The sequence below is a fragment of the Heteronotia binoei genome, chromosome 8 (assembly GCF_032191835.1).
Source record: "Heteronotia binoei isolate CCM8104 ecotype False Entrance Well chromosome 8, APGP_CSIRO_Hbin_v1, whole genome shotgun sequence".
Classification (NCBI taxonomy): Eukaryota; Metazoa; Chordata; class Lepidosauria; order Squamata; family Gekkonidae; genus Heteronotia; species Heteronotia binoei.
In genome coordinates, this window is record NC_083230.1 from 95,445,190 (window position 1) to 95,460,210 (window position 15,021).

Sequence of the window (15,021 nt, forward strand, 5' to 3'; positions counted from 1 at the left end):
AGGTTTCTAGCCTGTGGCTACAAAAGCAAGGGAGCTGTCAAGCCATTATATGGCTGGCCTGGTGTAGCTTGGAAATGAATGGAGGGGGAGCCAAAAGCATAGAGGTTGTATGAGTAAATTTCCCTTCCTCTCATATACATACATTGGTATCAAAACCCAACTCTGGAGATCAAACTCCTTACCTCATTTTTTTTAGTGAAACACCACTGATGTCCCTCTATAACTGCTCAAGTCGTGTCTTCTCACAGTGTAAATTTTTGAAAGAAGTCAGTCTCCCATTACTTTAGTAGTTCTAACTCTTTTGAAACTCAAAATTCCAGACTTATAGAATTGTAAATGCAAAGGTGACAGCGATCAGAAATAAAATTAAGCAATTTTTCATCAGACATTCTGTATCACATTAAATATTTACATGAAGCAAATGAACATGAAATTAAAACACTTGAGTGCTAAAATCAAAAACATAAGTAATACAGATTTTAATTTCAGTATTTTAAGGTACAGAAAGTGGAAACTATGTCAAATACAAATTTAACCAAGCCACTTGTCCTCCCAAACAGTGAGCTACTTATAGAAACTTACAAATTCCAAAGTAAAATTGAAACAAAATAAATACTGTACATACTCTTTCCCTGCCTGCAGGCAAACAAAAAAGGGATGGGAAACACTGTTATAAATTGGAAAAAAGCTCTTAAAGCTGCAGCATCCCATTTCCCAGCCAAAACACTCCACACAGTAGTGTGTTTCTGTAAAAAAAAGAACAGAGGACACACAAACCCCTATTCAGAAAGACAGCTATTTCACAAACATTCAAAAAGTTAGAAATTAGACTATGACAGTAGAAAAAGGTGTAGGGAAAAAGACACATCAGCAAAACACTACTACAAAACTAGTGAATATAGCCAAGAACTATCTCCCCCCCTTTTTTCAAATGCAATGAATATTTTAAAAATGCCGAAGTATCAGCAACATTAAACATTTCCCAGCAGAAGTCATCATTCATATTAATATAATCTCTTAAAGTGTTTTCTTTTATTCCCCTTCCCACAGCAAGAAACTATTATGGCTTCAATTTATATTCCAAGTAGAAAAGTCCTTTTCCAGGTGGGAATGCTGCTTTTAGCAACAGCTGCATTCCCTCATCAGTGCTAGTCTTCTTCCCACCCAATGCTGCACGATTTACTCATTTTGTATCTTTGCCTTTTTGGAGGAAAAAAATGAACAGATGTCGCAGCTTTTCAATCCAGTTGAGCTACAAACAGTAAGGCCCTTTAGATCAGTTTATATTTCTTCCACAAAGTAAAAGTTGCTCTGGCCATACTTTGGGCCAGGGCAGTGGACAGTTTTTAATGGTCTGGAAGTATGATGCAAGGTTTCATAGTATTTTTTTAAACAAAAAGACACCTTGAGATTTTTGGTGGCACAGAAAATGTGAGAGAGGAGGAGAGGCACAATCCAAAGGAATTCAGTCTTGTCTTTTATAGCATCAGGTTTCCACAGTTTCCTCCAAGTTCACAATGAAAGAGTAAGCAAGCTCTGGAGTCAGCCCTGGGCTGTTCTACAAAGATTTCAATGTTTAATGACTACACATCCTGGTGAATGAAGGCAGGCTGTGGTATGTTAAATGCTTATGTGAAATTAAGTTTCGTTGATGTGACCCTTGGCACTGTGATCTTAGCCCAAAGGACACTAACAGAAACACTTCAGCAACAACAAATTGAGGCTGGAAAAGCAGCTCTACTGGTTCCACCTTTCTGGAAATGATTTGAGAATGATTAAGATTATCAATGTATTGATTGCATAGGTAGATCTACCACAGAAGCCATTCAAGGTGACTTTATAGCCTGGGTTTATTAATGTGTAGTAAAAAGATAAGGAGGTCCCTGAAGATGATGCCAACAGAGCCCCCCCGATGATGCTGTATATTCAAATTGTCTGGTCAAAAATGAAGTTACAAGAAACTGGAGAGATGGAATTAAATATTTGCAGTTTGCCGATGTCTGTCCCTGGAAAGAACAAGTCCCTAATAATTCCACCTTACGCATAAAATTTTTTTTTAAGGCTTTGAAAAATCTACACATATAAAGCCAGGTGCAGGAGGGATCTCCATCAAGTGTTTTATAACATTACTCATACAGACAAGCACTGGCCACTCAAATCTCTTCATCAAGCTATCTAAAAGAATTGGGTGCCACTTTTCAAACCAATTTATTCCCACTTACACAGATTTGGTGTCCTTCCTCTCCTAATCCAGTGATTTATTTTACTAAAAGCCTTAACCAAAGTTAGAAAATATTTTCTTCTCCCATTAGAAACATGGGGGATCCAAAAATCTTATATGTTGTCCTCTTTTAGGTAGGTTATAAAGAAATGTGTTGTATGTTCATGAACATGGAGAGGCAGAGGGGTGAAATATTAAACACATGGTTCTAGCCAAAATCCACCCCTCTCTCCTTCTGCCAATAACGACTAAACTATAAATCTTAGAATAAAGATATGCTTAGAGAACTAGACCAGTTTATGAGTTAGCTACTCTAAAGTTCAGCAACAGAATTCCAATATAATCATTCTCACATGCTTCTTGTTCACTGTACTTCGCCTTCAATCTAAATTGAAAGTTTTTACACCTCTCTGACTATGTTTGGAATATCATAAGAAATACTTGGGGGGGGGGGGAGGAATGGCTTACTAAAGATAACTGTATTAGACCCAAACCCAAGGCTTCAAAAACCAAGTATCTTAGCACTGCTTTTTCCTGCCTACATCCAGATAGCATTAATCTTACTTGAAGAGGTACTGAGAACAAACCATACAAATATTTCAATTGAAATATACTACAGCTTAGATAAAGACACATGAATTGCAATGAAAATAATTTTCTTGGATCAATACTAGTCACTACAGCTGTTCTCCAAAGTACTGAGCTTTTGTTTAATACTCTGCTCTACTGGCAACACACGAATTCTCCAATAAGGTTTCCAACCTAGACAGTTTTGAGCCACACTGTGATAAAAAACTCTTACTCAAAACTCAGGAAACATCTTATTATTTGATTTGTTTTACTCCCATTTACACTCCAAATCCTTAACCATATTTATTCAGAAGTGCCACTGATTTCAATGGGTCTTATTTCCAAGTACACATAATTAACAAACTTAAAAGTGTTTGGGTGCCATCCTGCTGAAGTTTACATGGCTTAAAAGTTATTAGCAAGTGGATGAAGGACTGTCACCTTGAAATGCTTCCAGAGAAATTTGGCCAACTGTAACTGCCAGGGAACCTTAACTAATGTTGGTTAAAGGATGAAGGGCATTATGTACAGTCTAATAGAGATATCCAAAGGTACAGGCAGCAAATACTGAATATAGAGAATAAAACCAAGCACATAAATTCTGTTCTGGGACTTTTAGATTTTATATATTTTGAGATTTAACATGGAAGCTGGGAAGTTTTTATTGTCATTAAGTCAAGCGACTGAGTAGCTTTGGCCATGCTTTAGCTCTTGATCAACAGAAGAAGAAAAAATCCAGAGTAGTATCTCTAGTATTTCCACTTTAGTACTGAGTAGCCCTCTTACCCAAAAAAGTAGTATAGGTGCCTCTCCTTTTCCTCCAGAGAAGAGCTTAAATATTCAATTTTATATTACAAAAATACAATTTTATCATCTAAGTTATTTACATATATTCCAGAATTGGCAATTCCTACCAGATCTTTGCAAAGCATGACATAAAATAGTCATTCTGAGATTAGCAAGCTATGAAACACATTCACATATACATATGTATACACAAGAACCATTTAAGACCTTTTTGGCTGGCATATGCAATCAAGCAGTACTCTGCCACCATTAACAGTCTACCTCGACAAAAAGCATTTAAGTGTCTACATGTACTAAATGTAGTGCTATCCTTGGTGTACAGGCATCCATGCTTTGCATGGGTCGTTCTTCGTAACGTGAAAACAAATGGGGAGGGAGGGGGAAAGAGCAAATGTATAAGAGCAAGAGGGCTGCTGAATCTACCAATTCAAGCTTCTCTCTGCCCATGCTGTGCCAATTTACAGTCAATAAATGGCAAAGCAGAAGAGGGATAAGGGACTGGGATAATAGAGAAGTTCGATAAACAGGCAGAGAATACATACTTTAGATAAGTCCATGAAAAAATCAGCCAAGAGCTTATATAAGGGACAGAAATTAAAGTATGATTTCATGTGCCTTAATTTAAATTAATAATGCACCACATCCATGTTGTAAGACTATAATCTATATCAAATGCTTGAATCCAGAGTAAATCATTCATGTGGCTCTCCACTGCAACAGACATACATTAATTAAGGACAATTAAAAAAAAAAACCTTCACATTTCTTAACATCTAAAATTAAAGTCATTGTTCCCACAAAAAATGCCTTCCAAATAAATAGTTTAAAAATGAATTCAAATAGTTGCCAAGATCTGTCAAATAAATTATTGATAACCACCTTCATCCCACTCTTCTGTTCACGAATTACCTTAGACACTACCAGCAACAAAATGATTGAGCCCTGAAGAAAGAAAGACCATCTCGCAGTCCATTGTCTCTTTGAATATTCCCCTGTTTACCCAAATGGTTATTGCTGAACAGGTGTGGCACAGTGAAAATGCAGCATTGCGTTTTTGTTCATCAGGCAGTGTTCTAATAGGATACATGCATTCTGTTTCAAGCCGAGGAATAAGCAGAAGCTCCAGGCACTGTTACCCTCAATACTGGTCTGTGTTTTTTTTTAAAAAAAGAGTGAGAGAGAAAGCAGCAGTGATAGCTGCTCCTGCATCAAACAAAGAAGCGGGCATGGCCATTCCGGTTTAGCTTTAGAATCTTTCCAAGGCGTTGTTTGGCAGTTGCCATTCCTTTCTTTGGACGCTTGCCTGAAAAGAAAAGAAAAGGTACTTCTAAACACCACCTCTGCTCAGGTAAGTATATTCATATTTCATTAAATCAGTTCCACACTGACCCTACATGAGTTTCCAGGCACAATCAGTAACCATTAAATAATTAAATAGTTGTCTCCACAGTTAACTCCACAACAATTGACTGAGGTCCAATGTACACATTCAAATCTGAGACTGTACAATACAAAATAATAGACTCAGCTTTTATAGAATGCATTTTCATGTAATTCCCAGTAACTCTTAACTATCCTGCAAGGCACACCACTGTTACTATATCCCATATTGCAGATTTGCACTCAAGCTTATTAGTTTATTTGATTTCTATCCCACTCCATTTTCTGCAAGCAGGACTCTTAAGATTAAGAGTCAATTGCCTAGAGCCATTTATGTTAGCCATGACGTATGATTACAACTGGGCTATTCTCAACCCCTGCCCTTAGCTGCTAAGTCACACAATTTTAATACCTTGTCAATTTGTGAACTGGACCCTGAAGTAGTCTAAACCCACTTTCTAAATGTTGACATCCCTTTAAACTAGCAAAATTATTTTATGCCTATTTAAGAAAATATTGGTTGGATTAGCTGCAAACACTGATCTGTGACAAACAAGTACAGAAGGATTATAGCCACCTTTTGTTGCCTGGTTGCTGATAGGGGGCGGATTCGATGCAGGTCGCTTGGTTGGATGAAGAGGAACAGACAATGATGTTTCACCGTATGGCCTGTCAGGGCTGAGGCTGCCATCACTTAGCCTGCATTCCCCTTGAATTAAGCTGGAGTCACGCATACATTTACCATGTTGGAAGTTCAAACCATTACTTTGTAGATGACTCCTGTTTTCTTGAATTTTGTAACTGGCTTCAGGTGCACCTTCTTTCTTCATGTATTTCTGAGTTTTGTTTATGTCCTGCAAGGGGAGGGAGAAGAGTTAAATTCTGTATTGCAAAGCCACATTGCAGCAATTACAAGTATAGGCTTCAAAACAATAACAGCATTTTCTGGAAAAGAAAAAAGTAGTCATTTTATTGATTTGTGCTCCTTATCTATAGTTCAATAACTGTAATCAAGATTTTCATTCTAAACTACATACAAACTAAGAAGCTGATTCATGGCAGTTCATTCTTCAAAATGACATGAAAGTCCTTGGTGCCATTCCAGCTCTGAGGCTAAGCCAATCTGGCTAGTAGGAGAGGTGCCACAAAAGGATGACAAGAAGAGAGAAGCTACAAATAGATATTAAGAAAAACAAGAAGCACGGAATACCATTAATGGTTCAAATGGCAATTTCTAACAAAGAAGAATGTTTGGCTACATGATAAATCTGATAGCTACAAAACCCAACACGAATGATTCTATATACTTACAGAATGCAAAATATTTTGCTAGAATATGTAATTTAAGACAGTCTGGTTCCCTGAAGCTTACCTGAGGGTTTACTCTAGAAACTGCATGCAATGGTGTAGTTAATGTTAAAGTCCCCACATCTTTTTCTTCTTTAATGTGCTTACCTGAGGAAAAATTCAGTAAATTCTGAGATTATTTAAAGGATATTTTTAAAAAAACCCACAATAAATATGTATTTTCAAATAAGGAAATCTCATCCAAGAAAAGCCTTTTTCCAGGCATTGGAGAGCTGGTACTATTCTGCTGTTTATACATTCTTACTTTATTCATTTTCACATTTGTCCTAGTTCATACTGCAATAAAGAGTGCCCCTCAAGGAAGTTCAGCATTCTGCATGCTGAATCAACCACTGATTAGCTCTCATGGCATTATGAAGCAAACTTTCTACTCAAGTAAAACAATGACTTGATCTTTAACTATGCGGGCTGCACTTCTTTAAGCCTGCTAGCATACACTGACGTTCATGGGCTAAATCATTTTAGGGCTCCCTAACTTACAAATGTACTTCTGAAACCCAAATCTCATTAATATAAATGAAGCTATGAAAGAACCTTGATTCACTGGGAAAGGCGAAAGTGAAGGCAGCTCCCAAAAAATTCCTTGTAAGCCGTAGTCATTTACTGCGACCAGGATAGCTTGTTTTGCATCTGCACAAGAAAGTTAGATTTCTCCAAATACTTTACCCTCCCCCCACCTAAATAACATTATTTGAATCAGGGCAGAAAAAATCCTTTTTTTACCCAGAAAAAAACTCAAGCATTTTGGATCAATACAATTTGTCTTTGCCATCTGGATTTCTTTGTAACCATAGATATAGATGGGTGGAAAAGCTTTGAACAGCTTACAGTTGAGACAACATCTGTTGTCACAGCTGTCAAGCTCCTGTGCTCTCATGTTTTTGCTGAAAGCAAAAGCAAACATACTGCTGTCTCCCTGAAGTGATGAGGCAACAAAAAAGCTGTTGGGGCAAAGTACAATTCTGAGCCAGCTTTCAATTGACAACTTAAGCTACTATTAATTCTTCTGTTACATGTACATTTCTACCTAATGACAGAATTTTCTTTCACTAACAAACAGCTACACTGGTGTTCTCTGCAACAGTGCATTTAAGATGGTGTTCTCAGATGTATTTAATACAAATAAACTTGTTGAAGATTGGTATGCATCCTGTCCAATGATGTGTGTGTGGAATCTGTCTCCAGCTTTGTACTGTTCTCTGTTCACACTACGATTCTTGCACATGCAGAAGCACTCCTGAAGTCATGAATTTTGCACAATCTGGACCACTAACAGATCAATGCAATCAACTTTCACTTTATAAACACATCCTTAAATAATATGACAGATCACTGTGCTAATTTGAACAAGTGACAAATATGTTTATTTCTTTAATATGTTTATTAAACATTAAGCTGTTTGTTAAATGTACATAACCTACGGAGGCCCTTGTATTTCTATATCCCCACCTGTCTGCCAGTGTTAATTTGTGTTGATGTGAACCATTATGAATATTTTATTTTAAAGAACACGATGTATATTCATATTTATGAAAAGAAAATGTTACAAGAGGCTGATACAATGGAAATACAAACAGAAAGGGGGAAGGTTTTATTCATTCTGCAGAAGAGCTAAGAATCTAATTACGGATACCCTACAAGGTGAATGCAAGTCTTCTGAAGAAGCAAGCTCTCAGTCCTAAAGTTTTATCTCCTGTTATATTTGAGACGTGAAAATTTCAAGGAAAAGCAAAATTTTTATTTTCTATATTAGTGGCAATTGGACTGGCTTTCATAGAATACTGGAAAAATATTGAAATTTGATTAACATAGAACCTAGCTTGCATTACTCAGAATAGTTATGTGCATATTAACAAGGATATAAAAGTTACTAAAACTGAAAAGAGGTGGAAGCAGTTTGCATCAGAACTGCATCTCTTCTGGCAATAAAGGGAAGCCTTTTCTTTGCTATCAACCCCTCTTTTCTTTTACTGTTAAGAAATGTCTTTTCACTGAAATCTATAGCTCATTCAAGTTTATCTAAAATTGTTGTATTTACTACTGTAAAAGCCCCTGCTATGGTAGCATATGAAAAAACAGGTTTCCTACCTGTAACTGATGATCTTCGAGTGGTCATCTGTGCAGTCACACTGATGGGATATAGGCGCCCGCGCCGATCTCGATCGGTATTCTTGAAAGCTGCGGATTTCCGCGCCCCAGGCCCAGTGCGCATGCGCAGAAGCCCCACCGCGCATGCTCACAGGGACCGGAGCGGACATCCCGCCAGTTCCTTCTGACCGCTGCGTAAGCCCTTATAGATGGACCGGCAGCGGAGGGGAAGGAGGGCGGGTAGTGTGACTGCACAGATGACCACTCGAAGATCATCAGTTACAGGTAGGAAACCTGTTTATCTTCTTCGTGGTCTCTGTGCATCACACTGATGGGAGATTAGCAAGCCAAAGTCCTACCTGGAGGAGGGTGCAACGGTCCATCAGCGAGAAACCTCTTGAAGCACCGCACGGCCCACTGATGAGCGTCTACGCCAGTTCAGGTCCAGCGCATAATGGTTGATAAACGTATGCGAGGAGGACCAAGTGGCAGCATCACAAATGTCTTTCAGTGGTATTCCTCTCATAAAGGCTGCCGAAGTAGCTAGGGCTCTCGTGGAATGAGCTCTAATCTGTCTTGGCAGAGGTTGCTTGTTCAACAGGTAGCACAGTTTTATAGTCTCGGTTAACCACTTAGAGATTCGCTGCGACGAAACTCTTACACCTTGCGATGTTGTGGAGTACGAGACAAAGAGTCTAGGGTCCCTTCGTCCAGGTCTCACTCTATGCAAGTAGAATGAGAGAGCCCTTTTTACATCCAGTGTATGGAGTCTCCTTTCTGAGTCTGTACTTGGATTAGGAAAGTATGTGGGTAGGCATATTTCTGCATTCAGGTGAAAAGCAGACGTTACTTTCGGAAGAAATGTTACATCAGGACGTAAGCACACTCCTTCCGTACTGAATTTCAAATATGGGTCATCGCAGCGCAGCGCTGCCAGTTCACCAACCCTGCGAGCAGAGGTAACGGCCACTAAGAAGGCTGTTTTCCAGGACAGTAATTGCAAGGAACATGGGTTCGAAGGGTTTTCCTGTTAATGCCCGTAGTACCGCTGGGAGGTCCCAAGCAGGGGCTGGGACTCGCACCGCAGGGTACAACTTGGCCAAGCCCTTTAAGAACCGTTTAGTATCAGGGTGTGAGAACACAGAGTGGCCTTCAAGTTGTTCATGGTTAGCCGATATGGCTGCTAAGTACACTCTCACAGATGACACCGTTAGTCCCCTGTCAAGGAGTGAGAGCAGAAAGTCCAGGACTAGTGGGAGGCCTGCTGTCTTGGGTTCCCTGTTAGTTTTGTTCACAAATTGGATAAACCTTGTCCATTTATAATCATATGATTTTCTCGTGGATGATTTTCTACTATTCAACATAACGTCCCGGGCTCTATCGGACAATGTCGTCACCCCAGCCTCCATGCCGTGAGTTTCAAGTGAGGCACGTCGTGGTGAATCACTCGTCCCTCGTGTGACAGTAGAAGGTCTGGGCTCATCGGAAATTGGTGGAACATTCCGCGAGACAGCCTCAGTATCGGAGAGAACCACTGCTGTCTGGGCCACCACGGTGTGATGAGAATCCCCTTGGGGTGTTCGAGTTGAATCTTGTGAATCACCCTCGTAATTAGTGGGATTGGTGGAAAGAGGTACACATGCAAGCGAGTCCATGGGATCAGTAACCCATCTCCCAACGACAGAGGGTCTGCACCCCCTCTGCAGCAAAATTTGTCGCATTTTGCGGTGTTGCGTGTGGCGAAGACATCCACTTCCGGTGTGCCCCACTTCTGGAACACCGGTTCTGATAAATCCAACAATAGCAACTTCCAAGAAAGGATTTCTACCGACCGTAGCGAGAGATCGACCGATCCAAGCAGCGGTCAGAAGAGAACTGGCGGGATGTCCGCTCCGGTCCCTGTGAGCATGCGCGGTGGGGTTTCTGCGCATGCGCACTGGGCCTGGGGCGCGGAAATCCGCAGCTTTCAAGAATACCGATCGAGATCGGCGCGGGCGCCTATATCCCATCAGTGTGATGCACAGAGACCACGAAGAAGATCTGCTAAATACAGTTTTTAAACAGATGTCACTAATCCTGTATGTAGCCACAAGAAGGACTCTTCACTTAAATACTCTTCTTCCATTCAGTAATTTGACAATGTGGATACTAAGAATGTATTTACTTCTTGTTTCCTGACTTTCTAAGCCAATTTCATTTAATTTATATCCCACCTTTCAACAAAACTAATAGCCCCATGTGCTAACTGAAGTTGATGCACCTGCCTTTGGACTCTGCATTTGCACAAATATTTAGGAGAAGTATAGATAGCTGAGACAAGTAAGCTCTGGTTGCTGAAACATTTTCTCCATGGGCTTTTCTGCATGTCTCCCCTTCCCAATAGGTTCTGGCCCTATACTGCTTCAGTTTATTTATTTATTTAATTCCATTTATATCCCGCCCTCCCTGCCAAAGTGGGCTCAGGGCAGCTTAACATGCTCATGCATATGCATAAGTATAAAACATATAAAAGACATTAAAACCATAAAACAGTTTAAAAACATAGAAAAAATTAACATTTTGATGCTATGGTCTTAACATTCAGATTTATGTTCTCTGTAGGCAGATCTTAGATGGTCCTTTCCGCTGCTGCTACAGGGCAGCTTGCAAGAGGTGGTCTAGATGTTTCCTGAGGCTGTAGTGGCCAGCAGTCTAGTTTGTAAATGCCTAGTGGAAGAGTGCTGTCTTACAGGCTCTGCGGAACTGTATGAGCTCTCGCAGGGCCCTAACATCTTCCGGTAACTCGTTCCACCAGTGTGGGATCACTACAAAGAAGGCCATGGCTTGAGTTGTCATGCCTCCTTAGGGCCAGGGACTGAAAGCAGATTTTGTGATCCAGACAGAAATGCTCTCCAGAGAACATGTGGGGAAAGGCGGTCTCTAAGGTATGCAGGTCCCTGGCCATATAGGCCTTAAGGTAAGGACCAGTACCTTGAAACGAATCCAGTATCCCAATTTATCCCCATTTCCACATGCATTTTTGTGCCTTTTAACTTAATTTGTTTGCCCCAGTCTTGAGACTACTTTTACCCCAACAGTTTTCTGGAAGCAAATTTTGAGTCAGTTTTTTTGTAGTTGTAATGTTTCTATTGGTTTTCTTTGTCCCATTCACCTCCAGTCCACTTTTCAATGACAGGACTCTCATCACCACTCTCAGATGAGTGATTTCAATTTTATTTTAAAAATGGTCCTAAAATATTGATATAGTGTTGTAGTGTTGTAATGACAGTTTAGAAAAACGAAACAAAGGGGGAAGAAACCCAACCACAAAAACAGCACGGGTTCTCAGAAGGCAGAGTGTAACAAAGTATCCCACCCTCCTCTTACAGGCTCAGCTGCCCTGACCCTGTAAGGGGAGGGCGGGATACAAATCTAATGAAATAAATAAATGTATTATTAAACAAAGTTTAAAAATAATGAAGTATTTATTACATAGTGTAACAATTGACAATTAAAAACAAGATACATAGAAATACTGAAATCCAACCAACAGAAACTGTACATCAACTGAATGTGAATCACATAACAGAATATCTTATGTGATTCATGTTCAGATGATGTACAATTTCTGTACATCAGATTTTAGTATTTCTATGTATCTTGTTTTTAATTGTCAATTGTTACTCTGTGTAATAAATAATTTATTTTTATTTTTGCTACATTCACCCGCAATAACAGTTTAAGCATGTTCTCTGAATTCCCAGTTTTCATTTAAAAAAAAGGTCTCTATACTCTTCTCTTATGGAAATATGTTTTTTCCTTATATTTCTGTGAGAAAAAGGGTTAGAGATTTAATTTTTCAAAATAAAAGCTAAGAATTCAGATAACCTGTTTAAACTATCATTACACTACAGCACTATATCAACATGTTAGGGCTTTAAAAATAAAATAAGGCGAGGTACCAGGACGCCACCGATACCAACACCGATGACAGCAGCATCCTCTCTTGAAAATTCTCATTATTTAAGCCATGTCTGAAAGAAAATACACTAACAATGCAACTGTAAAAATGCACAGGAGGGCACACATACAGAAGAATCCACCCAACCAATGCTTGTGGATCGACTCCCAAGAAAATCAGGAATAACTCAAGCATACAGAAAAGGTCCATTAAAAAGTAAACTGAATAAATGTATACTATAGATTCTCTTATAAATATAACGAACATTACGTACCAAATCTATGAAGCCTGACATTTATTCTACAGGTTAAATATATGGCAGCATTGTGCAGGGGTTTCAGCAGGTAACCAACAAATGCAGGAATTTACAATAGAGTATTTTCACCAATGGGAATGCAGCGTACACCTAGGTGAGCCATGCAACATACCGTATTTTTTGCACCATAAGACTCACTTTTTCCCCCCAAAAAAGTGGAGGGAAAAGTGTGTGCGTCTTAAGGAGCGAATACTGCAAAAAATTCAGTACTTTAAACATTTGTGGTTTAGTTTTAAGATTAGATACAACACATTTGGAAGAAAAGACCTACCACTTTCTGCTTTATGACTCTGGGAAGACAGCTTGTCTTTATGCCGACTTTTGGGATAGCTTCTGTGTTCCTGAAGAGAGCTTTTTCTATCAGTGCAGTCTGTGTTCTGTGTGTGACCTGGTAAACAAGTGGTATAGTGCAATCCTGCCATAGAAAGCATGCCCTGAATAGCTTCTTCCTCCGTACTTGTCGAGGTAGGACATTCCCTGGAAAAACATTGGAATGGAATGTATTCTTGCAGCAAAACATTTTATATTATTTCTAAACAGAAAGTGAGGCATATGATTGGCTTGAAAAGCCCCCATTACTTTCTTTTACAGACCTTTTATTTATAGTTATATGTCTTGATGGCTTCTGTGAAGACTGATAGAGGTCACTTGTTACTTCAGATTCCATTTTAAAATTTGAAGTTACTTCCTGTTTCTCATCTCCTGAGCTTTCCGACTCCTCTACAGAGGAATCTTTTTGCTGGTGGAAGGAAAAAAAAAACCCTAAGCATTTCATGGGACAAACCTTAATCCCCAAACTAACCAACAGTTATTGTTTTTATTCAAGTTAACAGTTACCAGCTGTAACTAATAGCATACAGTGTGAATACAAAAATATAACAATACAATGGTGACAAATTTCCCCAATCCAAAATTCCTTTTTGTAAACCCTTCAACAGGAATACTACACTTCTAAATATGGGAATTCAGCACTGAACGGGCAAGCACAATAATGCCAGTTTTCTAGATCTCTACAGCATTACTCAGCACTTGGTGATTTGAAGGGACTGACAAATAGTATACTCCCTGCCTAATATTTGATTTGAGATGGCTACTTCACTCACTCAAAGTTACCAGCTGATGTTGCAGTCTGAAATTAAGAAACAAAAAATGGGAAGAAACAGAGGAAAAGGAAAGTGGCTGTGTATGTCGGAAAAGCAGAAATCAAGAGAAATCAGATGCAGCAGCACGGAACAGTCTAAATTTCTCAGATCTCTGGTATACGACCTCCCTGCCACACTTGAAACAGTAAATGAATTCGAGGCTCCGAGCGCATCTTCAGGTCCATTTCTGGATCACTTTGACCCACTCAGCCTGGAGGAAGTTGACAGGATTCTCATTTCTGTGTGCCCTACAACTTGCATTTGGAATCCGTGCCCGTCATGACTGATATAAGCTTGCCAGACAGCATTATATGATCCACTTCGATTCACTGTCAACAGATCCCTCATAGAGGGGGTCTTCCCCACACCTCTTAAATAGGCTGTGATCTGCCCTCTCTTGAAGAAACCATCTTTAGACCCAACCAATTTGGCCAACTATCGGCCAGTGCCAAACTTGCCCTTTTTGGGTAAGATTATAGAGAGGGCGGTGGCAACACAGTTACAGGGTTTCCTGGAGGACACTTCCATAATGGACCCATTCTAGTCCGGCTTCCGCTTAGGCCACGGGATGGAGATGGTACTGGTTGCTCTCCTGGATGACCTCCTGAGACATCTGGATCAAGGCAGCTTGGCAGTACTGCTCCTATTAGACTGTTCCTATTAGATACAGTCGACCACCAGTTGCTGTCTAGCAGTCTTGCTGACGTGGGGTACAGGGGTCTGCCTTATATGGCTCTCTTCTTTCCTCCAAGGTCAGGGACAAAGGGTGGCGATTGGGGAAATGCTGTCCCAGAGACATCCACTTATTTGTGGGGTGCCCCAAGGGGCAGTTCTTTTCCCAATGTTGTTTAATATATGTGCCCCCAGTTTGGTGTAGTGGTTAAGTGTGCGGACTCTTATCTGGGAGAAGGACAGGTTTCTTACCTGTAACTGGTGATCTTCGAGTGGTCATCTGTGCAGTCACACATATGGGTAATCCGCAGAATCGGGCCCGACCTCGGAGAATTCAAAGCAATCTTGAGCGTTAATTTTGGCGCGTCTTCCCCTCGTCCTGGGGAGGAGGCATCGTCTGCACATGCCTGGACGAGGGGGAGGCGCCTAGCCCACTCAGTTTCTTCCCGCCGCCGAGAAGGTGGAAAATAAGATGAGGAATATCCAGCAGCGGGGAAGGCTGGGTGGGTATGTGTGA

General features: G+C 40.1%; 2 protein-coding genes across 2 annotated transcripts in view; both read right to left on the reverse strand.

Annotated features, from left to right (window-relative positions):
* The window catches only part of DENND2A (DENN domain containing 2A), a 367,380-nt gene that overhangs the window by 1,542 nt on the left and 350,817 nt on the right, over positions 1–15,021 (reverse strand). The gene's annotated exons all lie outside the window — the stretch shown is intronic.
* The window catches only part of KDM7A (lysine demethylase 7A), a 91,494-nt gene continuing 76,928 nt past the window's right edge, over positions 456–15,021 (reverse strand). The window contains exons 16-20 of the mRNA XM_060245670.1: positions 13,284–13,429; positions 12,962–13,167; positions 6,351–6,433; positions 5,556–5,832; positions 456–4,901 (exon numbers count right to left, since the gene is read on the reverse strand). Of these exons, the coding sequence (XP_060101653.1) occupies positions 4,807–4,901; positions 5,556–5,832; positions 6,351–6,433; positions 12,962–13,167; positions 13,284–13,429 (807 nt within the window). The 3' untranslated portion in view covers positions 456–4,806. The remainder of the gene's footprint in view (positions 4,902–5,555; positions 5,833–6,350; positions 6,434–12,961; positions 13,168–13,283; positions 13,430–15,021) is intronic.